Below are 27,107 nucleotides of genomic sequence, written 5' to 3'. Positions count from 1 at the left end.
TTAAAAAGATTTTGCTCGCCGTTGACGTAGCCAACACGTTTGCTGCCCCAGAAACCCCTTCCGTCCTGGACCAAACATACAAAAATAATGGAAATGAAGTTCATACCATAATATTTGCAGCGTAAAATACGTTCGTGTTTAGTTTGCAAGAATTTTATTTTGCACAAAGATCTGTACCCTCTTACGATTTTGTGTACAATTTGATAACATTGCCAAGTATATGAATAGAAGGTAAATTAAGGCCAGACCATTGTAGAAATAAATTTCGTTGATTTTTACAGCTTCGGTAACATCAAACAGACCTATAAATCGCATGATTATTAATTGCGACGAAGGTATAGATTATTTAGAACTTAGTCCCAATTTGATCAGAGGATAGGACCGTTTAGAAACGTATTCAAATTCGTCTATACCTGCGGAACCAAAAAGTCTTATAATGAGCAGGTAAATAACGAATAAAAAAAAGTGAATGGCGAGACGTTATTTTTGTCGCCTCATTTTATTCGAAGGCACCTGATCCAAAAACATATTTTAAATTTATTCTAATAACATGATTCGATTGTATTCGATTTATTTTAAGCTTCAGAAAATATTATTGTATGAAAATCAAACATGAAATATCGCGAACATTGAAACTTCTTTACTTAACAAAACTAGATATACTTGATATTATGATACGATATTTAAACCTGTATCGTTTATAATTCATCAAAACAGATTAATTTTCCTTTGTCCCTGGTGTCTTCAACTCCCAGCGCAATAACTTTGCACCATACCGCGTAATTCGCTTGTAAGATTCCAGTAGTTAACATTTTTTGATCGTTTTGCAACCCAAAATAAACATCTCTCCGCGCGAGTCACTCGTGGCTATATTCAGTTAACATCCTTTCGCGTTGGTTCGTTTTCTTTTGGGTCCGTTGTCATCTTTATTCCCTCTGCCAGGTTTTTCCAGTTTCCTCCGAAGTCCTTTGTACTTTTATTCCTCTGTTCCTCCATCGTCGCCCCTCCTCGTGTCCTCCTCTTCGGCGAGATTCTGTCAGCCGTTCTTTCTGCGTCCGTTTATGCCTCTCTCCTCGTTCATTCTTCCACGTCGATCTCTTTCTCTCGATTCGGAGTGTTTAGTCCTTTACCTCCTCTCTCTGTTGCTGGGATATGCCGTCTGTCTTCTCCAGGCCTCGTGTTGCCGGGCCTCCAGCAGCAGCCAAGAGCGAAAGAGAAAACGGTCGTTGTTGCTATGCAGCGGTCGACAAGGAGGAGCCGCGCGTGGAAAGGAGAGGACCAACCAAACTGAAAGAGCGGGAGGCCGACCCCTATGATTATTATTCGCAGCCCGAATAACCAGTGCGCGGGCCCTCTGGGGAAGAGGCCGCGTGCTTCGTCGTTCTCGTTGCTGCTCGGCCACTTTTTTACTCCCTCTCGTTTCATTTCCAAGGCCCTCCTACCGGTTCTCTTTCTTCCTTGATATCGCTCCGTTATCGGTTGCCCGTGTGTGCTTTTTTGCCTACACGAAATTGCGACAACTGACACCCGTCCTCGACGCATCATCGACCAACGAATTATTAACTTCACCAAATTTACATTCTCTCTTCTGTTCGAGAGTAGTTTATTAAACTGAATACTTGGACAAAATTGACTCTTAAATTCGTCATTTTGAAAGTAGTTGGGTCAACCGGCGCCCGTCCTGATCCCAATTTATGTATCTATGACGAACAATAATTAATTTTAAAACAACAGTTAATTAATACAAATAATCATTCCTGACGGGAAAGGTTGATACAAGTCTAGTCTGATCTAGTATTGAAATGTATCGGGATGGCGAGCAGTTTGTGTATCCGAGAATAAGCCATCGATCCTGGCGATAGAGAGATAAAGATAGGAACAGGCACGAGCTTTGAGAGTTGGCACACCACCAACCAGGCTAGACACCAGGGGCTCCGATGACGTAATGTTATTTACTTTCGAGTCTTCCGTTAGCAACAGGTCCTTTTCCGCGGCTCTAAGATGAGAAGATGATTATAAGGAAGAGAGGAAGAGAGAAGTATACACCTATCCGATGATAGATGCTTATAAAACACGTATTAGTCGCGATATAGCCGTTCGTACCGTCTCAAATCAATTCGAGTAGAATGCATTCGACTAATTGTTAACGAGGCGTGCAAAAGGAAACGAAATAATGCAATACGTAGAATTGTTGGTAATTTAGCTGAGACGATGCATATAATAGTACGATAATAATTGTCTTTCGTTTATAATCTAATTTTGTTATTTTTATTTAAGTTTCAATTTGGTACATATCTCTATGCCGACGGAATGTTGCTATAAACAGCCAGCGTGTTCACAAGTGAAAGTTTCTTATGTAAACTTGCATCGTGAAGAAACTTCGATTCTACTTACAAACCAAATTTTCGATTTTTCTTAGCGCCATTTTGTCGATTTGTTTACTACGCAAAATCGTTAATGAACTTTATCGAAATCAATACTCGAATAACTTTGTACGTATTAGTGTACACACGAAATGAATACGAGAGATGTTATACTTGAACGTTGTTATCCTTCAAGAGATTTTTTCTTTCTATTTAATCACTTAAATAGAAAGGTCGTTGTTAGCAACGATTCTCACGAGAGTGGCTCGATGCTCTCGAAATATTTGGGCACAGTAAAAAAAACAATTTGGGATACAGTAAACGCCCGTGAGTCTATAAACTGATTTCTCATGGCTCCCGACTCGGCTATTCGCGTCTCTCGGATTCCTAACGCCTCCTCTACGCCTTCGGTCTTGCACGACCTAGACAACAACGCGGTAACCAACTCCGTGTAGAATAAAATGTGCTTCGAACGTCCTTGACTTCTTCGCTTCGCTAAGCCGTTGTGCAGCGGATGCACCGTTGCAACGGTGGGTCGTTACCTCGTTTGCCGTTACAATTTTTGATTAATTCAGTCCCACCGGGTATTTAAATGTTTTTGCAAGGAACTCGAGAGTGCGAAGGAAGCTCTTACACTTATCTGCAACGCAGTATTCCCCGTGCTTCGAATGCATGTCGCTGCATCGGGTTATTTCTACTCGCGAGGAAAGACTCGACGAATGACATTTTATTTGTCCTCGATTCGAGGAAAAATTATTCCTCTTGAAACCTCTGACCTTGTGCAATGTCTATTTTTATGTATGAATCTTATTTATCGTTTTTCGTTGCATATTTTCAAAATTTGTGTGCAAGGATAACAGATCGATTCGAATGTTGAGTGCGTCGAAAAATTTCTTTCACTTTGTTTAATTACATATATAATGATATTAGATTTTTTTTTATTAATTTGTGCGTTTACGGCGAATTAAAATCGAGTCGAGAAAAATTAACGGTAACGTCTTACATGCGTTTAACGCGATTACTGAATGTGAATGAACTGCGATACACTGGATCGCCTGTTAAAGTAGTTAAGTTATTCGCTTCACGAATCGAGGTCCCATAAAAGTGTTACGTTACGACGCGTTTTACTAGTGGGCAATTATAAGGCGACGGGCCACCGCACGAGGATAATAGTCGTGCGCAAGTTCATGCTTGTATCACACCCATTGTTTCCTCTTGTCTTTACAAAAGAACTCTGGTGTCTACTAATGAGAAACGAAATGAATCAGTGTCTACGTAGATGTAATCACGAAAACCGTTTGTTCGGTACGAAGCTCTGTAAATGGACACATTTTTTCGTCTTTGAACATTAAATTGCATCGTACTATTTGATGAAAGGTGAATGAAATATTTTTGGAATTCTAATGAGACGGTCGTAGAAAGGAAAGGGCACGAATATACGAGAGGCCAGTAACGAGACGAGAAACAGATACTCTTTGTGGTTTTATCGATCAATGAACGTCCTTGCACGCCACGACGACACTCAAGGTCGAAGCTCGGCTCTGATGCGTGTTAGAAATTCTCAAACGAACATGCAACCGGTGGGAACAAGGTTCGTGTTTCATTTGGTGGAATATCTGGTATATTACGTATTTCTATACAAATATACTCTAAAACATACCTAAGATATCCTCAAAGTTAAACAGAAATTAAGTAAATTTTTCTCTGTAAAAAAAAAAAGAGATCGTAAGAGTACATCATTAATACGTAGCTTCCTCATATGGTTTCCCCGTTAAAGGTTATTCTGGAGGTGCGAATAATTGATACGACGACACGTGAACTACGTATTCAAAATTGTTCGCATACTCGAGTACGAAATGGTAATTGTAATTGTAGATGGTATAGCATGCCACGGTAGGAGGTTCCGTAACTTCGTTAAGAAAACCAGAACTACAGTTAATAGGCGTAATTGAAACTTATCAAAGAGGCGATAGGGATACTTGTGGCGCGTAACTGGCCGTGTAGGTAATGTTAGTGCTGGCGCTAGTAGTGTCAGATAAAACCGGCCTGAGCTTAATCGCGTCCAGTGCTCGATAACTTTTACCTGGCCGACTCCACCAGCATCCGGTTTGTTCGTTCATTCATAGCTTGCTCTTTCAATGAAACGTCTAGCTCTGGGTGTACGTAGGTAAGTTGGTCAATGGAGTCCTCCCTCCTTATTGATTACATTAGATTATCATGGTAATTGCATACTGTGATGCACACGATTTATTACCTCGTTCAAGCACGGTGCGCGAGGCAAATGTGTAATGGAAACGTCGCTGATCATGATCGGTGTGAGTTATCGTAGCACGTATGAAGTAATTGCAATTAAAGCAAACGAATTTCGTAATTGGTACTCAGAAACGTATAAATGTACATTTTATTTCGTAACATATTTAAAATATTGTAATTATTTGTTCGATACGTTCGCAAAGAGTATGTGGCCCGTTCCAAGCCATTTCGACGGATGAGTTTAGCAATAACCGCTACTTAAGTCGTGCGCGAACCGCACGAAAGCTGATATTCCGTGTGTCGCGAGAACCGCGACAAGTATTTTGTGCTTCTTCGAAGGAAACACGCCAATTAGTGGTTCCTTGGAGAGCGGGCCGGATCTTCCGCTTCGTTGTAGGTAATGAAAGCGAAGGTGGCCCGATCTGCTAACAGGTACGAGGGCAGAGTTCACGGCTAACGACGATCCGATAATGAGGTAGAGATAAGGCTGAGGTGGGTGTTCCTACGGTGTCAGCTTTGGAAGGCCATATCTTGTACCAAAGTCTGGGATTACTCCTCGAAGGAAAGGCCAAAGGGCGCATTGTTGCTCAAAATGTACGGGCTGGCCCAAATATCAACTGGCTAATTAGGCGAAACATTTTATATTTGTGTAATTTTGCACGAAAGTCCTCTCTAGAATTAATTTCCTCGCCTAACATGTGTACAATGCCTATCGTAAATATTTTTGCATTCATCGAAATTCTTTAATTACAGTCATTGAACGGTTAAATTATCACCAATAGCATCCTAAAATAAATTACAGTTCGGTACTTAAAGCGACTCGTGAAACGCTTCAACCTGTTGCTTATCTTTCGTCCCAACCTAGAGTTTCCATGTTAATTTGGATAAGGCATACTGCAGAGGTAAGAACGGACGCGACAGACGTTGTAAATTCTTGTACGCGGCGGCCCTTTTGTCAGGATTTTCCTTGTAAGTGGCGTCCAGGGTCCGTGGATTAGCAATTTACCGTCGTAAACCTTCGCTTGTGTTCGGTACGGATTTTATTAGTCGTCTCGTGCTGAAGGTACGTTGTCGTGCGCTAATACCGTGTTCTATTCATATTTCTCAGTTGGGTTAAGCGAGAATCGTAGAAACAGTTTGGAGAACATACATCTCGTTCGTTTTACCTGCCTTATGCTTGGACACGTTTCTTGTTAAGAGGTATTCTGGTTTGAACGACTAAAAAAATGTGTCAGATTTTCTGGAATTTTTCTTGCTGAAATGGTAAGGAATATTGAAACAAGCCTTCGCCATAACATTAGGCAATGTTAAATCTTACATCTCTATAAGGAATGTTTGAATTCTTTGATACGTTAATATTTTGCTGGCATAAACGAAGTTGTAGATAAATTAATGTCAATGAAATGTTTAAATATTTCCAATTTTGCAACGAAAAATATTCCCTTACACGCGTTTACACGTAATCGGCTACTTTCCATACGAAAGGACCGTGTACCTTCTGGCAACGGGTATCGGTGATCCGAAGGTCGAAGTGAAGAGACACCGGTGTGTTCTCGAATGTTACTAATTGCTATTGAATATCAAATTACCGGAAGTGAATGATTTCCAACGGACGTGTGAACATTAGACCCGCGAAATGTACACGAGGTTTCTGGCAAACGTTTCTGGGAAAAAATGTTACACCTCAAATACACGACACAATCGCAAGTTTCTTGTATTTGTATTTACGGTTCGTGCGTGTCTAATTGCATAAGCGTGAAAGCAGTTTAGGCACACGTGTACAAAGTGTACCGACCCAACAACGGTTGAAAAGGTTACAGGCACCGGTGAACAAATAGCTGTAGCGAATTTGAAAATTGATATTCGTTAGAACCTTAAAAAATAGACCACGATTGTTACGTGTAATAGACAAGGAATAGACTTATTCCATTTTCAAATATAACAGCTCATTCGTCTTCCTAGTAGGTATACGTATATACCATATTTTGATTTGTTTCCTCGCCTTACCCGAAAGACAACATCCGATAAAACTTTCGAAAATTTTGCAGTCGCGTAAGTTTATTCCGAGTAATCGCTACGAAAGTTCCCTGAAACGGGACATACAAGAGGAAAGCGTTAAGAAATAGAAATAAACATGTATCGTATCGAGGACACGACCAAATTCCTTTGAGGTGGCAGTGTACGTCCATTGTACATTGTACGCACGGGAGCACGTACGAAATTGCTTGCAATTTCTTGTCTGCACCATTTTGATTGGGAGTTCGTTGACCATAGCAAAACATGCCGTTAGGCAGCACACTCGCTGATGTACTCGGTGGTCCCGAGTTGCCGAAAAGCCACCGAAAAGAACTGTCGGGCCTGTGCCACCGGCTTCTCCCCGTCGCGTTGTTAACGAGCAACGAGAAAGCGATGGACATGCTCGGCCAGGAACCGTAGAAAACAGAAACAGCCAGGAAGGAACAGAGAGGACGACAGTGATATTAGCGAGGGCCAGAGGGAAACAGATGACGGCCGAAAGAGAGAGGCTGAAACAGGTCCTGTTGCCGGGTCCCTGTTGCTACGCGGTTACGATGCATCGTGCTGAATTCGCAACGAGACTTTTTGGTGATTGCGTTGAATAATGTATGTATAATAGACGCGTGGCCGTGGTTGGCAATGATTTGACACTAGTAGACACCTTTCTACCGAACGGCCTTCCTTTTCCACGGGACGAATATCGGCCTCGAACTGGTCACACGTCATCGCGCAGATATCCTGCATCCTGAACCTTAGTCACTCGATCGATCGCTAACTGCGTAGTTCTTCTCGGATCCTCGCCCTCTTGGAACGATCTTTTGTCAGGTCGCTAGCACCCAAGTTGAGTACTCGAATTTCTGTGTTGTTTAAGAAACGTAACGTTCGTACAAAAATTTATCTGAAAGGAAAGAACTTATTATAAACCTGGACGTGGCAATGACAAGTTGCCGAACAAGGACATGTTTGTACAAGATACTTTTATTATTACCAAGCATGCCTTGAAATACCTCTTTAAGGCTGTCGTAAAGAAAATAAAACCGCGGAGGTGAACAACTTTTCAACAATTCGCAAAATTTTACGTACACATTACCGTAATTGATGTGTGAAATTTGCTATTTATCGCCTCATCTTGTTATTTATGTCTCGTCGATAATGGCGAATTTCTGGAGACTTAATATTGGCTGCATTAATGTGTGTACAAGCTCGTTTACCGAGGTTTGTTCTTTTTTCGGAAATGACGCGAGAATTGATCACGGCGATAGCACCACGAAGGAGATATGCATGCTAGCGGCATAGACGGAATTCCGAGAAGGATGACGGTGCACGGAGAAACACGTCATTTCATTAATAGTCTGAAGAGAAACTAATAAATTGATTAGCTACAGCCAAACAGCAATTATAGTTCCTTGAGACACCTTAATAAGCACGGGGTGAAAAGGTACTAATGAATGATTTCGAGCTGATGCAGCTGCTCTCTTTCTTTTAAATACTCCTACGTAAGTAGGTATATATCTGTTTAAACTAGAGTCATGAATTATTGAATACAGAGGTACAGAATTAATTTCAACACCTAACACATTTTGCGCGTCGAACGAGAGATTGTATCAGAGAAAGTACTGCTTTGTGGCATGAGTGTACGGGACCGCGTGTTCCACTCTTTTCCCGCGCGACTGCGCGCGCACGTTCCCGAAATCCGCCTCTAAGGTCAGGAGTGGATCTTAATGGGTACTATATGTACAAGTGTCTCATTGGCAGTCCGCCTGGCCTTCGTATAACGAAGGACACAAGCGACACTCGCAAGTTTGAACCATCGAACGCAAAACGCGCATGCAAAAATCAAATGAACAACAGAAAATATCTCTGGATTAGACATTAACCCTTTTTGCAAGCCGAATCATGTTGGACTTGTGCAAGGATTCTACGATAGGACCATCGATAATAATACTGACAATTAATACGGATTACGTTGTCCACATAGTTTGCTTCTGACGTAGAGTGTCCATCTTCTTGCTTCTTTATAGAGCGTCCATTCTCAGGCGTTATCTGGTGGCGATAACAATACAGAGGCTGAATTTGTTCAATTAAACGTAGTAAATGTCTAGGTACAATGTCTGCGCCATCGAATCATTGGAGGAACAATCGAAATCCAACTTTCTCGATGCGCGAAATGGTGAAAAAAAATCCGTTAACCTTTTCCCTGGCAGGAGTCTGTTTTTGTTAAATAAACCATCGAAATCGAAGCCCAGAAAAAGGAGGGAACAGGTTTTGGTCGTTACGGTTCAAATTTCGACAGGGATATAATTGGTTTTTGCGTGGCAAAATTTCTTCTTCGTTACGGTCCGACGAGCGCAAGAAGAATGAGGAACATCCTCAAAAAACGAAAACTGCAAAAATTCTCGAACGATGAGGGAGGGAAAGAGGATCGCCGAGGAGTGTGGCCGAAGACAGCCCTCTCGCGCTCTCACGTCCACGTGTTGTTGGTTGTTATTGTTGTTGTTGCCGTCTTCGTCTCCAACCTGGTCGCGGTTCTTATCCCTTTCTACGTCCGACCTGTTCTTTTTCTTTCCCTCGGACGTTCTTCTCTCCTCTTTCCTCCGATGTTTTCGTTTTCCGTTCGATTCTCTCCTTTCCCCTTGGACGACCCTCTCTCTCTCTCTCTCTCTCTCTCTCTCTCTCTCTCTCTCTCATATCCCCTCTTCCTCAACCCATTGGCTGGCGTCACGAAAGGCGCGTTGGCGTCACATGGTGGGGATCCCGATTAACGGACTCTAATTGCATAGCAACAGTGAGGCTGAGATAATGATACATCTGACGTGCGTTGCCGGCGGGCATCTGGCCCACTTCGAAGCCGAATGATCCTGGACCCTGTACGTACACGACGATTTTCGTGTGTCGGTGCGCGCAAAGCCCTCTCGGCTCGCACGCAACTCGCGTCTGGAAATTTAACCCGGCAAGTTTTGGCGCGAACCTCTCCGTCCCGTGCCAGTCGCGATATTTCCTATAATTCAAAATTCCGGGATGCGCGCAAAGCGTTCGCATTGCTCGTTGAACTTCAATTTTTCCGGTTTGAAATATCGCCAAAATAACGGGATATTGTTTGATTATTTTGAATAAATTTTGCGAACGGCGCCAGTATTCGAGGATGTTTGGAGGATATGAATTCTGCTGCCACGTTATATTGCCTGAGCGCTTTAGCGCGTCGGTTCCTCGAAATTTTGCTATTCTTCATTTTCAAAGGAAGACTTTTTCGGACCCTTTTGAGTCCTTACGCCTGCAAGTTTTACCTGAGTACTCCATCGAATGGGTATACCTGTGCCCACAGTAGTGTATTCCGGGCCTTTTGGTCCCGTAACCCGAGACTTGTCTCATGGTTGAGCACAGCTTCGACTGGACCGAAAAAAATTCGTCTTTTGGCTGCCAGAAATCGTGCATTCGGCGAAGAACAGACGCGCGGATTGCGTTACCGACCGCGTATCAACTTCTTTCTTTCCCAATGACCCTCTTAACATTTCGTTCAGCCAATCGTCGTCAAGTTGCCGTTCACTCTTCCAAGCGTACCTACGAAATGTCCTCTATATGCCATTTCGGAATTCCTGTGGAATAATATTAGTATAATATTAACCTACCGATGAGTTGAAAGGTTCAGGAAAGTAGATTATAATTCCGTGTATGAGAGAGAAAAGTTGTTTGAATATCGAATACGTAGAAGCACTTAATTGGTTATCACATGGAAAGGAATAAAAGGCAATCGCTTATGAGAACTAAAGCGAATGAGATGCTGGACGCGACCTTGAGCGAGTCAGTCTCTTAAACTTCATCTATCACTTAAGGTCGAAATCGGAATGTATAATTCATTAGGTTCGATAAACAATTTCTGTCGAGCCTCTTTTCATTATAGTAATGGGATTTTAATCGTTGCTTGTCCCTTTCAATTTTGCTTTTATAGAATTTCGGATTAAAAAATCTGTGCTGATTCGTTAAAAGAGCTTTATTTACACCAAGAAATTGATGAGAAACGTCTCCGGCGTTCGAAGAAATTCCAATCGTAACCTATTACTATTCTAGCGTTCTAGTTCCTTTATAATTGAAAATTTTTTAAATGTTATCAAAGGGACTATTACTTTGTTTTTTTATAAAAAAACAGAATTATTCTCAAGACACTTTGAAATTACATATCAACAGATTTCGTAACCGATGGTGACGATAATATCGATAGTTTGCAAGGCTTGTTAAACGGTCGTTACACGTTGACATTGAGCTTCCTCTAGATGGCCTTGAAGTACTCGGTATCTGGGTGAATCGATTAACTGATTACAGCAGATAAAAGTAGTGTGTTACCAAGTACAAGGTCAAGGATACCTGCATCGTGTGCCTATTGCCGATCATTTTCATGGGTAACGAGACATAACGAAGTGTCGTTTTCTGTCGGCGAACGACCGGTGAATGTACTTGTACAGCGTGTACAAAAAATATTTGTCCACTAGCTTCACGGATGTATAGTAATATTTTTCATAGTACAAATTTCCATGATCAATTTTCACTAAATAGGGTCTCAACTGTAGAAGGTCATTATGGCAACTTCATTTAGTTTCTTCAATTATGTCTTCGTGTATTCATGGTGGTTAGTAGAAATCTGTTTTCCCTTGACTAATGGTTGAGATCCATAACTAAAGCATATAGTCGAAGCTCAGGTCTTGCTATTTTTTTTTCGTAAAAAAAAAGGAAAAAAAAAGAAAAGTATTCTGTTGCCGGTAAGAGGAACATCTGGCAGGCGTGGTTCATGTTCAAAAGGATCGTTATTTGTTGCAGATTTAATGCCCGTGTAATCCTTTGTGTTGATTAAGAAGGGCATTTTAATTTTACACGTCCCATCCTCTCTTGGTACACCAATGCTAATTACGAGTCAATTTCGACATAAATATTGTTCACTTTTGGACGCGTAGGAAGAACATTTTCATTATGAAAAGATTTTTTTTTTATTTTTCCGTGATCCCTTCAGTAGATACAATCGCAAAATTCTCGAATCCAAGTAAGTAGAACATCTTCAGTTTTTGCTTTCGTCCGTTGCTTGCTAAAACCCAATCGATTTTAATCCAAATAAAAATTAAAGTAGAGATTACAACGTGAAACCAGATATTTCGAGCTACGCTTGTCGTTAGCGTCATCTTTGTTTTTTGTTTTTGGCTCTCTCTCAATCTCAGATCGAGAAGGTAAGGGATTTATAACAACAAATTGCAATGCAAGTTTTCGAGTAAGAAGTCGATTACCAAAAAGAAGAAAAAGAATACTAGGAAGAAAAGTTCCGTTCAGTGGATTAAAATTACTTTTCAATCATTTTTAATTGAAATAATGTACTCAGTTACGTTCCCAAGTTCGACGCCAAGATTAAAATCTGACGTGTTCTAAGAAAAAAAATTCAATGATATGGACGGCATACCGACTTTGTTGTTTTTTTTTATATAGCAGACTGAATAATCAAAGATGTACAAGTTTGACGAAAACTTTCTCGGACATCGGCACGAAACTCGAGCCAGTAGCACAAAGCGGGAGATAAAAATCGTGGACCATCGCAGCTGTACGATTTGTCACGATGCGAGACAGAGAAAGGCAAAAGGAAGGCAGAATTTCGAATATCCGTAAACAAGAAAACGTTTCGTGCAGGTTAGAGGGATTAATCGAACCGAGATCTAATTTGACAGAATCAAAGCCCGAAATTTGAGACGGACCTAGCGCGTTTAATGGAGATATTGGATTACCTCTACGAGTTAATTCGATGCGATAAGCGAAAAGACCGAGACAAATTGTCCGAATTTTTTGAAGCCTCTGGTCATGCCAAAGTTGGATTTCCAGATTTATGGTAGAGTGTTATATTAAATTGGCGATTTGCTATGTAAAGTAATTATAAGTAACAAAATAAAATGTTCTAAAATAAAAGAAGAAAGAAAATACAGGAACACGTATAATTAAACTCCGAACGAAAAGAATACTGGATTTTATTCGACTCGACTGTAGCAATAATAATTACAATCGTATGTTAAAATGAAATTTGCGTTTCGAAAATTATTTTTGCTGCTGTCACGAATGAAACTGGCATCTGTTTTTCGATCAGCAAACGGTCGGAAATACAATTATACCGTCACTTGCGTTTTGTTAATTTATTTAACATCTCTAGATCAATCTTTTACCCGAAATATTAGCATAAGAATTGGCCCCGTTTATCAAAACCTGCTATTTCTTTGCACACTGTGCTTATTAATTCTCTTTCGTACATTTCTCACGCGTCCTTTTCTATTAACACCATAGTCTAGAGATTTTATCTTGACGTCTCTATTAATAATTGATTTTGCAATCTTTGTAGAAGTCAATAGCGAGGCGACGAGAGTTGAAGGGATCGAAAATGTTTTCAGTAACGAATCTGTAGGAATACATAAATATAAAGTTCACGTTTAAGTTGCAATAAATAGGACATATGAATACGTATAAATTTAATTATAGAACAAAATATTCTTTCCAAACATTTGAAGGAAACGAGATATTTTATGCGTCGAAAACATTTCATATGTTTGTTTGTAGAGACTAATTAATTAATGGATTAAAATGAATGTAACACAGCGAAGCAAAGATATCAAGACGTACACCTTCCTGTTTGAAAAGATCTGCTGAACAGTTTCCTGAAGTTATCGCGCTTGTATTATCGAAGTCGGAAACCGTTCAGAAAACGTTGCGGAATTTATTGCACTGGATTTTCTAATTACCTCCGTTACTTCAAGTTTCGAAATTAATCTCTGAAAATTATTTTCCGGATTGCATCCTGGTTTTAGTAGCAACGCGTCCCCTAAGGCTCGCGACCCATACTTCGGAAAGTACTGCACTAAATCTTCCAGATAAGATTTAGAGGTGTGGGCAAATAATGGAAGTAATTTTTGTGAGAAAAAGTACTAGGGAAATTCGAAATTTGAAGGAAAACGTGAACATTTGGTGTCTCTATCACGCATTCTATCTACTTTTTACAGTCTGCCGTTTACTCATAGCGAACCTTTATCAGCTCTTCACCACTTTGTTGGTTTTCGTATCTCAGAACTGAGCGCATGCAGCACGTAAAAAATAAGCATGCGTTACGTTACGACGAAAAACTAACACGAACGAATACAATGACACTGTTGATCGCTGGTTCAACATTGTGCCGGACCGACGCCGAAGCCGACGCCGCGGAGTGTTTATCTTCGTTCCACGAAGTTAGGGGCGGCGCTCTGTAACTTTGTGTCGGTCCCTTTCCATGTGACCTTTTTCACAAACTGCTGAAGTACAGAATACCCCTTCCACGGTAGACCGAGAGTTTTTGAACGCAATCTTCATTGATCGATGGCCAGAAAGTTTGACCTGATATTTCTAGATACTACAGGGTGTCCGAAAAGTCGGGGAGGAGCCGGAAATGGGGGGTAGCTGAGACGATTCTGAACAACAATTTCCTTTGCAAAAATGTCGGACGGGGCTTCGTTAAGGAGATATTAAGCGAAAACCCCGACCAATCAGAGCGCGCGTAGACCCTTGGAGCGGCTGCCGACATTTTTGCAAAGGAAATTGTTGTTCAGAATCGTCTCAGCTACCCCCCATTTCCGGCTCCTCCCCGACTTTTCGGACACCCTGTATATTACGAGTGACTAGAGAAAAAACTTATCTAGATACAAAATGTCATTCCGAAGATACATTGTATAATTAATATCGATGTTATTTGAAGTTAAGATTTTCTAACGACTTTTGAATTGCGGCCCGCTCCCTCGGATTTATGTTTAATTTTGTTCATGTGTTACATATTTACCTTGTTAAATGAATTATTTCGGACTTGCAATTAGTGAATATTCGTGTTATGAAAAATAGTGCTTGCTAACATTGAAATGATTTTTATTTTCCTACCGGATCAAGTTTCCGTTATTTAGGACGTTTCGAATTTCGAATAATGCTTTTCTTTGTGGTAGCAACCGAAAAGAATTTCCATCTTGGTTGCAGGAAGTGAGGGAAGACCGTACCCCGAGATATTTAGGGTCCGTTACGACATCGGCTTTTTCTGTAGATGTGTGCGGCACAATGTTGCCTCAGCCGGCAGCTAGATTGTGAGAAAAGGGCATTTGTTAGAACCCAGCCATAATTTCATCCATCTTTTAACTCGGTTGCCACGAGCGGCATTCGTTTGAAACGACCGTTAGGTTACGAAATACGGTTTGGTTTTCAACTTTGTTCGATTCGTTAACTCATTTGACACCTAAACTACTATTTCCTCATAATTGTCTCGTATTTTCTGTATGCTGTGTTACTGTGAATACTTGACGGAATCAGGACAAATAATTTTCTCAAGAGCCAAGATATTTTTGTTTTCAATTGATTCGTTCTATAAGTGGAAAATACGAGAGAAATATCTGTCCGTAGCACAAGATATATTTCTATTTCTTTCAAAGGTTTATTTATATTATTGTAAATGAGAATGATAAATGAGAGTTTCGATCGTTGTTGCAGACGTACTCGAAATTCGTCTTTGTAGTCGCATTAAAACTGCCGCCTGTTTTTCTAACGAAATAAGAGTCAGATAAAATCTGACGTGAGCCCAATGGCCATCTGTGCCTTAACCCGTACAGGCCCACCTTTCCCGCCAGAAATTCTGGCGCCAACGATTCGACGTTTCTTTCGTATTCGTTAACTGGAATCCATTCGGTTGCTAGGGACGGTGTATCCATGCGACACAGTAATAAATTAGGTTCGTTCGAAAGCACGCGCGATTTTTTGGCGTATCGGCCGTGGAAGCGAGACGTCCTTTCGATAATCTCCGCAGTCGTCTCGCAGATTTGAGCGTTGACATTTTCTCACGCATTTTCTGCCACGCTAATTACCAATGCACGACAGATGCTCGATAACTCGCGTCGACAACGTTGTTCGTTGTTCGTGACGCTATGTCGAATTCTGAATACGTATGATAAGTGCGTACGTTTATCTTCTATAGGTTATTCACCCATAAACTGTCCACCGTGTACTTTAGATACTTTTACTGTCGGACACGATTCTTTAGTGTTATAAATTATCGAAGTAATAAAAATGTGAAAAGTAGGAGGTGCAACGATATGTACTGTAAAAGACAGAAAAATTGTACCAACCTTTACTTCGATTTTTCTTGGAACGTTCAATTCATCTGGAATTTTCCAATTTGCGCTATTATTCATCAGGCAACTGTCCGTCGGCCATTTATCAAGATATTCAGTAAAGCAACATCGTCAAACGGAATGCTGATGGATAGCGTGATATATGCGTGGAAAACACATCGATGTATCAACGATGTATTTTTGTCAGAGAAGCAATATATTTAACCATTCCCAACGGACATAAGCGTTCTCCATCTCTAAGGTTCGTCAGGTGCGTGCAAATTATTAATAATCTACACAAGAGAAACACCAAGTTGATACAATCGTTCAAACTCGCAACTGATTTCTTGAATTAATCAAGAGAGTATCTTTTTCTCAGGAGACAGACGAAATATTCTTAAGTCACGAAATAATAATTACAGTATTACAGACGATGGTTACAGTGTTACAGCGGTGTCTTGTGTGACATTTCTAAAGATGTATGCACGCAGGTGCATGCTCTTGCAATCCGTCGTGTTGGTGCATAGCTCAGCGCTCCTTTCACCTTGCGTGGCTGCAATAAGTCATCCAGACGCGTGCAGGTGCAATCTGACGTAACTAATCCGATTAATTATTGACCCGCAGAAAACAGACCGAAAACTGACAGGTTTGGGTTGCTCGCTGATTACTCCACATCTTCGGTGCTTGAGCAAATAGAAACACAACTACCTACATTATCTAGAGGTAGATACGCATGAACCCGCGATAAGAGAGAACTATGGAGACGCGTTAATGGGCACTCTTTCACACTTGCTTGGAACTAAAGTCTCTTTAGTTTTCGTAATTAAACGCAGCGTCCGTTACTTGGTGACTACTTTCAACAACATCAAGCATGCCCAACGATGCGTCAAATCTTCAATTGAGTTTGTTTCGTTCTTGGATTTTTGAAAACTTCTTGATTAGAATGCTCTTTGTACTTCTAGATGTCGTATACAACCTTCAGTGAAGCTTGGTTTGTTTTTTAATTTCTTTAAACTTTTAGATCAATATGCCTAGCATTTTTTAGCGGTAAACAAGTGAAATTATTTATTTACTTTCGCTTTATTTATATCACAATGAAATTTATTTGCACCGTATCATATACTCTTTGTATATAATTGTTTTTCATGTAGAGTGTTGTTGAGATAGAGAATTCCTGTAGTCGCATTCTCCTAACAAATTTAGTATGAAAATACGATTGCAACGCCAATCTCACGCTCACCAACAGTCGATACAAAGTAACTCTACCCTACCAACTGACATTTTACTTATTCTCTTACCGCGTGAGCAACATTTTATCTAACCTATCTACAGAAAATAAAGCGTAGAATAAAGTATAATTGATTAATAAATTTGTATAATCAGTTCGTTGTAATATGTATCAACGCAATGCTTCGGATATCCAAGTCCGAAATATTTCAAGACTCTGTTGCGATCGAAGTAAATAGCATAAGAGTGGTATAATAAGAAAATAGTATAACTGTAACTTGAAATCGATTTCTCGATTTTTGTTTCAGGCTAGTCGTACACTCGCACCTTGGGAGTATTTGTTGTCCTGTCCGAACTGCTCATTCCCATGTCACGTGGATCACGAGAAGAACGTGGGAACATGTTCAAGACAAGGTTGCTTGATGGAATTTTGCACCTCGTGTTCGTCGAGGCCGCACACCGGCCCTTGTAGGACGCCCCTGTTAGCCACGCCGACCAAGAGGAACAACAAACGCGCAGTCATTGGCTCCAGACAGAGCAAACGAAACCTCAGGAGATTATAAATAAGCATTCGCGTTTAGAAGCATCTATCTATGAACAAATTCTATCAAAGAAGAAAGGTTCTCCTCGGCATTATAACCTTTTTATTAATTTATACGTCGTCAAACGCGGTTTTATTTCAGTAGATGAGGGTTCATAGTGGTTCAGAATTGGAATGAATAATCCAAACAACTAAAGTGTGACAGTACTAGAGGGTAATTTACTAAAGGCTAATTTAAATGTACCGGCAAATTTATTAGGTCGTCATTTCACCATGATTAAATATTACGGTGCTATTGCCAATAATCCTACAAAATTGTGTCGAGTCAAATGTTGACGTTTTTTTGCTCTCTTCATATACGCTATTTATTATAGAAACTAACTGATATTACGTTTGATACAGCTCAGTTACGTCATTGCTCGAGTCTTCGTGTTTATTTTGAAATTCGTTTCGATTCTGAACTGCTCGCGATACGTACACGTTCGCTCAAGCATGCAAATAGAAGAGTTTCACGCGAAAATCACGTCGAAGCCTCCGGTTATCGGTTCGTACTAGTTCGCTAGTATCAAGTAAAATATCGCACAGTATGAAAAAAAAAGAAATATTCGCACGTTTTGTGACAAAATTCCTTATCTATATTTTTGGTAACAGCCATTTTTGCAACAAATACCTGTTTTCGATATCTGCGATAAACAAAATTCTACGTTGCAAATCGAACGGTTCTCTTAAGAGTCGTAAATTCGTCGCAAAATGGGACGCGCGAACCCAGCGGTAGCGCTTTTACGCACTCCTTTTAAATTTCATAATAGCTAGTCGTAACGTAACCGGGTTTTGACGTGTTCTCCCTGGGTCTACACGTTTTAACACTTTAACTATTAAAGATCCATTCGGAAAGGTTTATTTACCGTCTACAGACATTAATTTCCGCGTATAGTTCATAGCTACACCAGAAGCACCGTTTTTAAATAATGTGCGCCATAAGTAGACAACCAACAATATAGGATGTTATTAAAACGGATTAAAAAACCTATAAACAGGTTCCCGGTAGATAAAGTGTTAAGACAAAGGGAGATGGCCGAAGATCGTCGATTAAAAGCACGGCCAAGAAACAAAGGGAGAAAGAGAGAATATGAGAAACCATAAAGGTCGACTCGTAAAACCTTTAAGGGGTATATATGGGCCCGACACTTCGCGTCGACCACTTTTTACTTGCTCGAAGCCATCGTGCATCGCGGACTAATGAAGCCAGCACAGGAGAGACGGTTACTATATCGGGTGGATCGCGCCATTGAAATTGATACAGTTTCGTTATATTGATTTCAACGAAAACTTGATTATGATTAATGTTCCGTAATTTCTATAGGTGCAATATATAATTCAAGATTTTATGTTACCAATATTCTTTCACGCTACGTTTTCGAGATTATTGATTTCGAAGATATTTGGAGCAACTGAGTGTTTGATCTATAAATCTCAACCTTCTAGAATTCATTATAGAAATAAACATAGAATCATCTCTTCTCCGATTATACCACCTATTACGGAACACCATGTATATAAACCAAGACGTCGCAACCCTTCTTACCGGCTGACCTCCTTTATCGCGTAAAGATCGTCTCGTGCAACGATAACTGTCCAACAAAATGCTCTCTTCACGGCGAAACGATTCATCGAGCTTTTACTTTTTCTCGACGAGTATGCCGGTTAGGTTTTCTCCCGCGACGGCCGTTTCATTCCGCGAATTGATTCCGCGAATTGATTTTCACTCGTTGATTTTCACTCGTTGATTTTCACTCGTTGATTTTTAATCCTGACCGATAATCCAGTCCCGAATCGCGATAAAAACAGCGACCGATGGGATCAGTCGACAATTAACTTTGAATTCTAAATGCTGACTAATATGTTGTTAACCTCCTATAACTCGGTGTACTTTCAAATTTATTCCATTTTACCATTTTAAACGTATTTGCTTATCGCAAAATTTTCACATGTTGATTAATAACTGTTTTAACCTTTTAAACGTTTACGCTTGTTACAAAATTACCAGAGTAGTCATTTGATGGCAACGCAAACAAAGAAACAGCATCCCTGTTACGAGCAAAACTTTTATTCGAGTAATGGAAACACGGTGTAACGATTTAACTGCTAATTGAATCGGTTAATTCGTTCAACGTCGGATGATACAGTTTCATTTTACGATTCAGATAAAACAAATAACGAATCGAATCGAATCGTTCGGTTCGATGAAAATTTTTCACCGTCTTTGCAACAGCCTGATGAATGCAATTTAATCATCCCCGTCTTACCTCATTGTTCGTAGAATCGCAGAGACAGACGTCATTCTCTTTTTCTCTCTTTGCGTCCTCTCGAGATGACGTTATATTCTCTCTTGGAACGGAACAAAGAAAATGTTTCGCTTGGCGTGTGTGTACGTATTGCTCCTAGTCTCATAAAATACGAGATCAAAAAAGAGGATTGCCGTGACTCGTAAGAGGGTCGCTCTAAAAGTATTATCGAAGTATGTATAGCCGTACGGAATAATAAGGATAGAAAGAAGCGAGTGTGCGATGGCAAAACGCCGCACGGTGCCAGAAAGTTAGAGGGTAGAAGTATCGGGAGACGGAACGAGCGGTAATGACGAAAATTTTCTCATGGAAAGAAAAATCTCTCAACAACTTCTTACACTCACTGCGAACTCGCAACTGATTCTTGGAAACTTTTTCACTTCGTACTTGGACGATCCAGTCCGATATTACCAGAAAAAAGTCGATTGATCCTTAACTACAGTTCCGATCTGACTGTCAGAAAACAACTATCCATCTAATCCAAGCAACGTCAATGTAAACTAAAAATAGTATTTATGATTCGCTTCAACAATTAAAATTGTTAATATTGTTAAATCATTCCCGAAGAATATAAATACTATGTGGTTGTAACGTTAATTAATCATTGACGAGTTCAAAAAACGCTATGGAATAATAGTGTAATACAATTGTCTCTCGTTTAAAGAATAATAATACTTCATCGAAGTCACGATGTATGTGACCATAAAATAAACTAGTTTCATCTGTACAGTAAATTTTCCCAATTGCGGTTAAGGATCGTCAAACATCGACCACCGTTAAACAAACGTACAAAGTATTAACTTCAGTATTAATCGAACGTATTTCACGTTCCAAAGTATCCGAGAAACATATCGAAGCGTTACCAAAAAATATTCAATCAACTTCGATAATAATCGTGGAAAATGTTGAACGTTTCTTTCCGGAAAAATATTTTCGCCGATATTGCGCTCATTCGCGAGTTCTCGGGATTCTTAACCGGTACAAAAACGAAGAAAAAGAAAAGAGAAGAATACACTTTTGTGCCATTGTGTAATTTACGCCATAAGAATTGCCATAACATATTTTGTTTTAATGTTCTAGGGATGAGAAGAGGAAGAGATTCGTATCGTTGCAACTCAAAAGACAGCGATGCTTCTTTTTCTTTTCTTTGGTCGTTCTCCCTCGGGAGGCATATTTTATTTTTTACATTGTTTTTAGCAATTAGTGTGCCACACGTCGACTCTGTACGCGTTACTTTTACAGTTTCGGCGAAATGGGAGTTTCATTTAGTTTTTTTTTTTTTTTTTTTTTTTTTTTTAATCTCTCGTTCGAACGTTATTTTTGTACCGGTGTATGCTGGATCGCAAAAGACTGCATGTAAATAACCAGCGCATAGTAATATATTTTATATGTGGTTGGAATTTTGTGATCAATATTCTTTTTCCGAGACTCTAATAATTCTCGTGATAACACCGTGTTTGCTTGCAATACAAGAAAAAGGCTTAGATATTGATCACGAAATGTCCATTTTGTAACGAAAGAAGTTTAAAGCTTATTGATGCGTCTCTCTAAGCGAAAATCCAAATATTTTCTATGAAATGTCGTGAAAAGTTCCAGGTTTTGTTACTTCCCACACTTTTCCGTCACTGTTTTACTATGTCTCGTCTACGTAAATGTCTTGTATTTATTACAACGCTTTGTTTGAAATTTATATTGTGAACATGAAACATTTCTATTAACGGACCGGAAACTATTTTTGTCACAACAATAATTCTATGTAGCGATTTGTTTTAGGAAACTACCGTTTGCCAATGCATCAGGAAATATTTTTAAAAGAGATACGCTATCTTTTCGCAGCGAAAAAATAGATTTTAAATACACTTTAAAAATGTCAATTTCATTATTCGGTGTATGGAGAAATTTGAGATCAGGTAATCGGGTAGAACATACCTATACCTGTATTTTAATACGAATATTTACATTAAAATATAAATATTCCCAATGGTTCACAGGATAAATTATAAACAACGTGCGTTGTCCACGTTTTAACGCAAAGACAGAAAAATTATTTATTCACACTTTTATTATAATTTATTTAGTAATAACCAGCATGACAATAAAAATTCGTATCACATCTTTTTCTAAGAAGCACTCGAAAAAATTATCTCAGAACAGCGTGGGCCCAACTAGAGCATACCACGACATTTCTGTGATATGGGACAATATCATTCCAGTGTACGTAGTGTTTTAAATAATCGTTAGACGATCATTACGCTCAAAGACTTAATCAAAAGATCGATCACGTTGTACATGTTCGTTAGGTATCTTTTTTTAGGTAAACCGATGGAAATTCGATTTTAACTGTTACTATAGTATTACATATTTTCAAAATTTAACCCGCAGGGGATGTCCAGCAGAGTTGCGTGAATTGTTTTTACTCGTCGAGGTCAAATATTCCTGTGAGCGTGAACGTTTTAATAATTCCGAATAAATCGTTTGTTTGCTACTCGATGACGCAGTTCTGCTGGGTAATAGTTTTTTTATTTTAGTATCGCGCGATAGTGTAAGATTAAATTAAGGTTAGCAGTTAAGCGGTTGGCCATCGTGTATCGTTAATACCAGAAGAATAACGTGCCTTATATAAAATAGTACGTATATTTTAGATATCTGACTTTTTGAGAGGATCGACATGAGGTGAGTAATAACTTCGTGTAGAATGGTACAAAAATGCAGAAAAGTCTTGAAGAAACTATTGAAATACTCAGGAAATTCGATGCTGAGATTACGTGGAAATGCAAATGTAAAGATACGACATTCTGTGGAATTCAAACGAAACATAGTTGCGCGGAAGAGAAATGCGATAACTTTAGACGTTTTCTGATCCATCGTGGCACGAAGTTATGAATGGTAAAGCCCCGTTTCGATCGTTCTGCTGAGAGTAACGAAGCATTCGCTTTCTTAATTACCAACTTATATTTTAATACACGCGTGCAAGATGACAAGTATTTTCCGTCTGTTCAGGAACGAGTGTATTTGTTAGGGTCAGTCCTGTCGAGTGGTTCAGTCGTTACCAGGATCCAAATTACTTACAGTGCCAGCTTTTGTAATACGTTTTTTTTTTTTTTTGTTTAGAAAAAGACAGAAAGATATTAATATTTCGTCTAAATATGTTGGTTCGGAGGAGTAGCATAAAGAGATAGACGAAGGAAAAATACTAAATCATATTCGTTACAAGATTAACGTTTTAGTGTGTTTTTTTTTTTTATATATATATTATTGTAATAATATATTGAAAATTTATAACAACGATAAAGCGAAAGAAAATGTTAACCACGCATTAAATTCATAAATTAAATAATAGAGAATGGAATCCATAGGTGTAATTCATTTGCAAGTGATTCAATCCAAGTAAAATTATAAAGTAAACAAATTATTAATAATATCGTTATACAAATTTGTATTTTATGCAAAATTGACAAGGGTAGAGCTTCAAGACAAATACATTATTTATGAAACTCAATTTTCTGACTTTTATGTTTCATTCTAAATGCTTGTAAGTAATTTATTTCGTCACTTTTAACTTGTTATATATTTTCAATCGCAGTTTTGAATACTCAGGAGATACTCTGGCAGGAACCACATACGTTTTGTAGAATAAGCTATTTTAGTGGAAAGTAATTCCTTAATATTGAGAAGGTTGATACCAAATAAAAGAGTAATTAATGCAATAAATTAAGAGGTTTGTATTTTTTTAGCGTACATGAGTATCTTAGTAGCTGGTAAGCGTTCTCCTTTATTCCTTATTTTATAGTTACGATTTTTCAAAGGTCTACTAATTCGAGAATGCTCAGTATTCTCAACCTTGTGCGCTCTCTCTCTCTCTCTCTCTCTCTATCTATCTATCTATCTATCTATCTATCTATCTATCTATCTAGCTAGCTAGCTATCTATCTATCTTCTGTATTATTTTAGTTTTATTAAGTTTCGAATGCGTTGAATAAGTTAAATTATGTTTGGTATTATTGTTCGAATGGAAAATAATTATTAGTATATCTGCGTCAATTTTAACGAAATTTTGTAAGCCCTGTTGGGGCAGGTTCCTGTACTTTGTCAATTGAAATATACGTAACTAAGTATTTATCGCAGTTTTAGTAATTTCAGGTACAACCTACAATATACACATAGCAGTGTAAGACATTAAAAAAGCTCCAGTAGACAACATATTGAGACAGTAACAATAAAATGAGACTGAAACACTCATCTTTTAGAGGACTCTATTATTTATATGCAATAAGAAATAGTTTTGGATTTATTAGTGAGGCATATTCAGCAGATCCTTCTTTAGACAGTCTCCAATTACTCGATAATCTATTAGTCTTGATTTAATTTTAGTTATTATGTAATAAAAACCCCAGATGAAACAATATAAATCATATATTTCCATATATGAGAGCAATAGGTTAGTTAATGGACCTCCAAACGGTATCGCCATCTAGCGGCGGCGACCGAACTAATTTTTGACACACATTTACATTTTTTACTTTTTTCTGCATATTCATATAATTTTACATCGTAATTATCATAATTCAACATTTAATTGTTTATTTGTACACTAATAATTGACCGATATTAAGTATTTTAAATAAATAAATATACCGAAAAATGTGGCGCCATCTCTCGGCGAGCCGCCCAAGTTTGGCGCGAAGTAGTTTCCAGCTTCAGCTGTTAGATGGCGCTACCAAAGACGGAATTGTTCAAAACAAATTCACTACAGACTAATTTATTCATTTAATCAAATGTGTTGTTTAGGAAGGGTAGTAAGGAGTGCAGGAATTCAAAGTCATTTGAAACACATTTCTTTAAGTATAAAAGCATTGGATTTATTTACAACGTAAGCAACAATGCCCTGTTCATTTCTACGCCATTAGAAACTTCCATAATAGCCTGAGAATCACAGCCAAAAAGATTGCTAGAATTGCTGCTAACCTATACTTGGATGGCTTCATTTCCATTGGTAATCCGGACACGGTCCCTTTAGGTAAACATGGTTTCAACGACGATGGAGTACCTTCGTTTATTGGTTCGCCCTTCATAGAGTACTTCGTCGTTTCTACGATCTCCACCTTAATCATTTTCCCCAAATATTCATCTTTCAAGGGCAACAAAACCTGCTCGTAAGATTTATTGTGCCCAACGTAGTGCTTCTTGTCGTGAGATACTTCAGTAACCAGTATGTCTTGGACAAGCCCAATTCTGTTCTGATCGTACGGCGAATAGGACTGAAAGAACTCCGATAATCTTTTCGTTCGTTTCTTCACCTCTTGCGTGGGTACCTTCGGCATTCTGGCAGCGGGTGTGCCAGGTCTAGGAAAGAACTGATTGATAAACAAACTCGGGAATTTGTATTTTTCGCAGAGCTTCATAGTTTCCTCGAAATCGTTCTCTGTCTCTGTAGGGAAGCCGCAAATTATGTCCGTGGCTACAGTCAGTCCTGGAACACGTTCTCGCAAAAAATTAACAACATGTTCAAAATCAGCGCATGTGTACTCTCGTTTCATATCAGCCAACACTTGGTCGCTACCCGACTGTACAGGGATGTGGAGGAAACTATAGACTTTTGGATGTCTCAGAATTTTGCTCATCTCTTCCAGGTGTTCCATAATGTAGGGTGGATTGGTCATTCCTACGCGTATCATACAGCCATCAGGCACCACTTCGACGAGTTTCCATAATAGTTCTGGTAAGCTGGTACCAATGTCTCTGCCATAAGTACCCGTGTCTTCGGATGTTAGCCATAATTCACAGACACCTTCTTCAAAGGCTTGCGTCGCTCTTTCTATGATCTGTTCAGGTAGGTAGCTCCCAAGCTCGCCTCTCGCGTGTTTGGTCTTGCAGTATGTGCATTGGTTCAGGCAACCTGTGTTTATAGCTATGATTTCAATTAAGGGATTCCTCCGTACTTTGGGCAGACTCAGAGAAGCACCACCAATTTTTTTCCCAGCTTCCTTTTTTTGTTGCAGAAATCGTACCGTATTACCCTTTAACGTTTCTTCCACCACTTCCACAACACGGTCGATTTGCTGTACACCGATCATACTCATTCCTTGCAGGAAAGATGACTTTGGAGCCCCTTGTGGTACACATCTGCGATGTAATTTAAGTAAACTTTTATTTCATAAACTACTATATAAAATTATATTTAGAAATTAAAATTGAATCTTACATCAATATGTTTTATATAAAAAGAGTATATCTTGTGTAAAAGAAAAATGTTATATAAAAAGATCACAAAATGTAAGCAAAACTTTATACCCAGCTACTACAACATGTTTCCCTTGTTTCCTTCCTGCCTCAATTTCATTTTTAAAGTGGTCCTCAGCGGGACTCTTTACTGTGCAGGAGTTCAACACCCACAAATCTGCATCGTCCTTCTTTTCTGTTAACTTGTAACCATAGGCTGCAAGTTGACCAGCCATGTATTCACTATCAGAATTGTTGTGCGTACATCCCCAGGTCTTTAGATAAATTTTTTGAGTTCCTGGCACGATGCTATTAAAAATTGGAGGTTGTGGTAGTTCTTCTGTCAATTGTTTACGTTTAGAACGAACAGTAATATTTTTTCTTGTACTATATCGTTCTTTAGGCGTAATGTCTTGCGACGATATTAAATCCTCTATATCGTCAACGATATCCTCACACGGAGCTGGCATTCTAGAAATTAAAGATACATAAGCTACAATAAGTTGGTTGTAGGTTACACTTTTATACTCGATGTTATTTTGTGAGTTTGTAAATTACCTTGTTATATATCGTTTAAGCTACTTTTGTCAACTTCATTCCAGATCCTTATGATCAAGCAAAACAATTAGAAGTAGAGAGAAAAATAGATTGAAAACAAAATTATGAACGATTTTATAGGTTATGTTTTAGAATACCTTGTCACACGTGCTGATCTGCTGATACTGTTTTACCATTAATTTTTAATGCTTTATATTATAGGAACTGTTGTTAAATGGGATTTACTGGATAAAGTAGTTAGGTTATTTATAATGTTTTAACAATAGTAATCTAACGTACAAGTATTTAAATGAGACATATATTTAAAATACATTTTATTTTGTCATTATACATGAATGAAAGAATCGTACAAAATTGCGTACATAAATGCAGTCAAAAGTAACAAAAATTGCTTTTCATAATACACAAATTAATACACAAATTTGGAATTGAATGTATGATATATCTAGAATAAATT

At 38.8% G+C, this 27,107-nt stretch overlaps 2 protein-coding genes across 2 annotated transcripts in view; one reads left to right on the top strand and one right to left on the bottom strand.

Annotated features, from left to right (window-relative positions):
• LOC128896309 (uncharacterized) overlaps positions 1 to 17,750 on the top strand; it is a 33,363-nt gene extending 15,613 nt beyond the window's left edge. The window contains exon 2 of the mRNA XM_054159603.1: positions 17,296 to 17,750. Coding sequence (XP_054015578.1) covers positions 17,296 to 17,550 — 255 coding nt within the window. The 3' untranslated portion in view covers positions 17,551 to 17,750. The remainder of the gene's footprint in view (positions 1 to 17,295) is intronic.
• A 6,960-nt stretch (positions 17,751 to 24,710) lies between these two features.
• On the bottom strand, positions 24,711 to 26,869 carry LOC128896305 (threonylcarbamoyladenosine tRNA methylthiotransferase). The gene is made up of 3 exons (XM_054159595.1): positions 26,651 to 26,869; positions 26,165 to 26,563; positions 24,711 to 25,996 (listed from the first exon to the last, which is right to left on the bottom strand). Exons 2-3 carry the CDS (start codon positions 26,560 to 26,562, stop codon positions 24,769 to 24,771), a joined length of 1,626 nt encoding a protein of 541 aa, XP_054015570.1. The 5' UTR covers position 26,563; positions 26,651 to 26,869; the 3' UTR covers positions 24,711 to 24,768.
• Positions 26,870 to 27,107: the final 238 nt, after the last annotated feature.

Source organism: Hylaeus anthracinus, unplaced genomic scaffold (genome assembly GCF_026225885.1).
Source record: "Hylaeus anthracinus isolate JK02 unplaced genomic scaffold, UHH_iyHylAnth1.0_haploid 0, whole genome shotgun sequence".
Lineage (NCBI taxonomy): Eukaryota > Metazoa > Arthropoda > Insecta > Hymenoptera > Colletidae > Hylaeus > Hylaeus anthracinus.
This window is presented reverse-complemented; position numbering and strand designations above follow the sequence as displayed.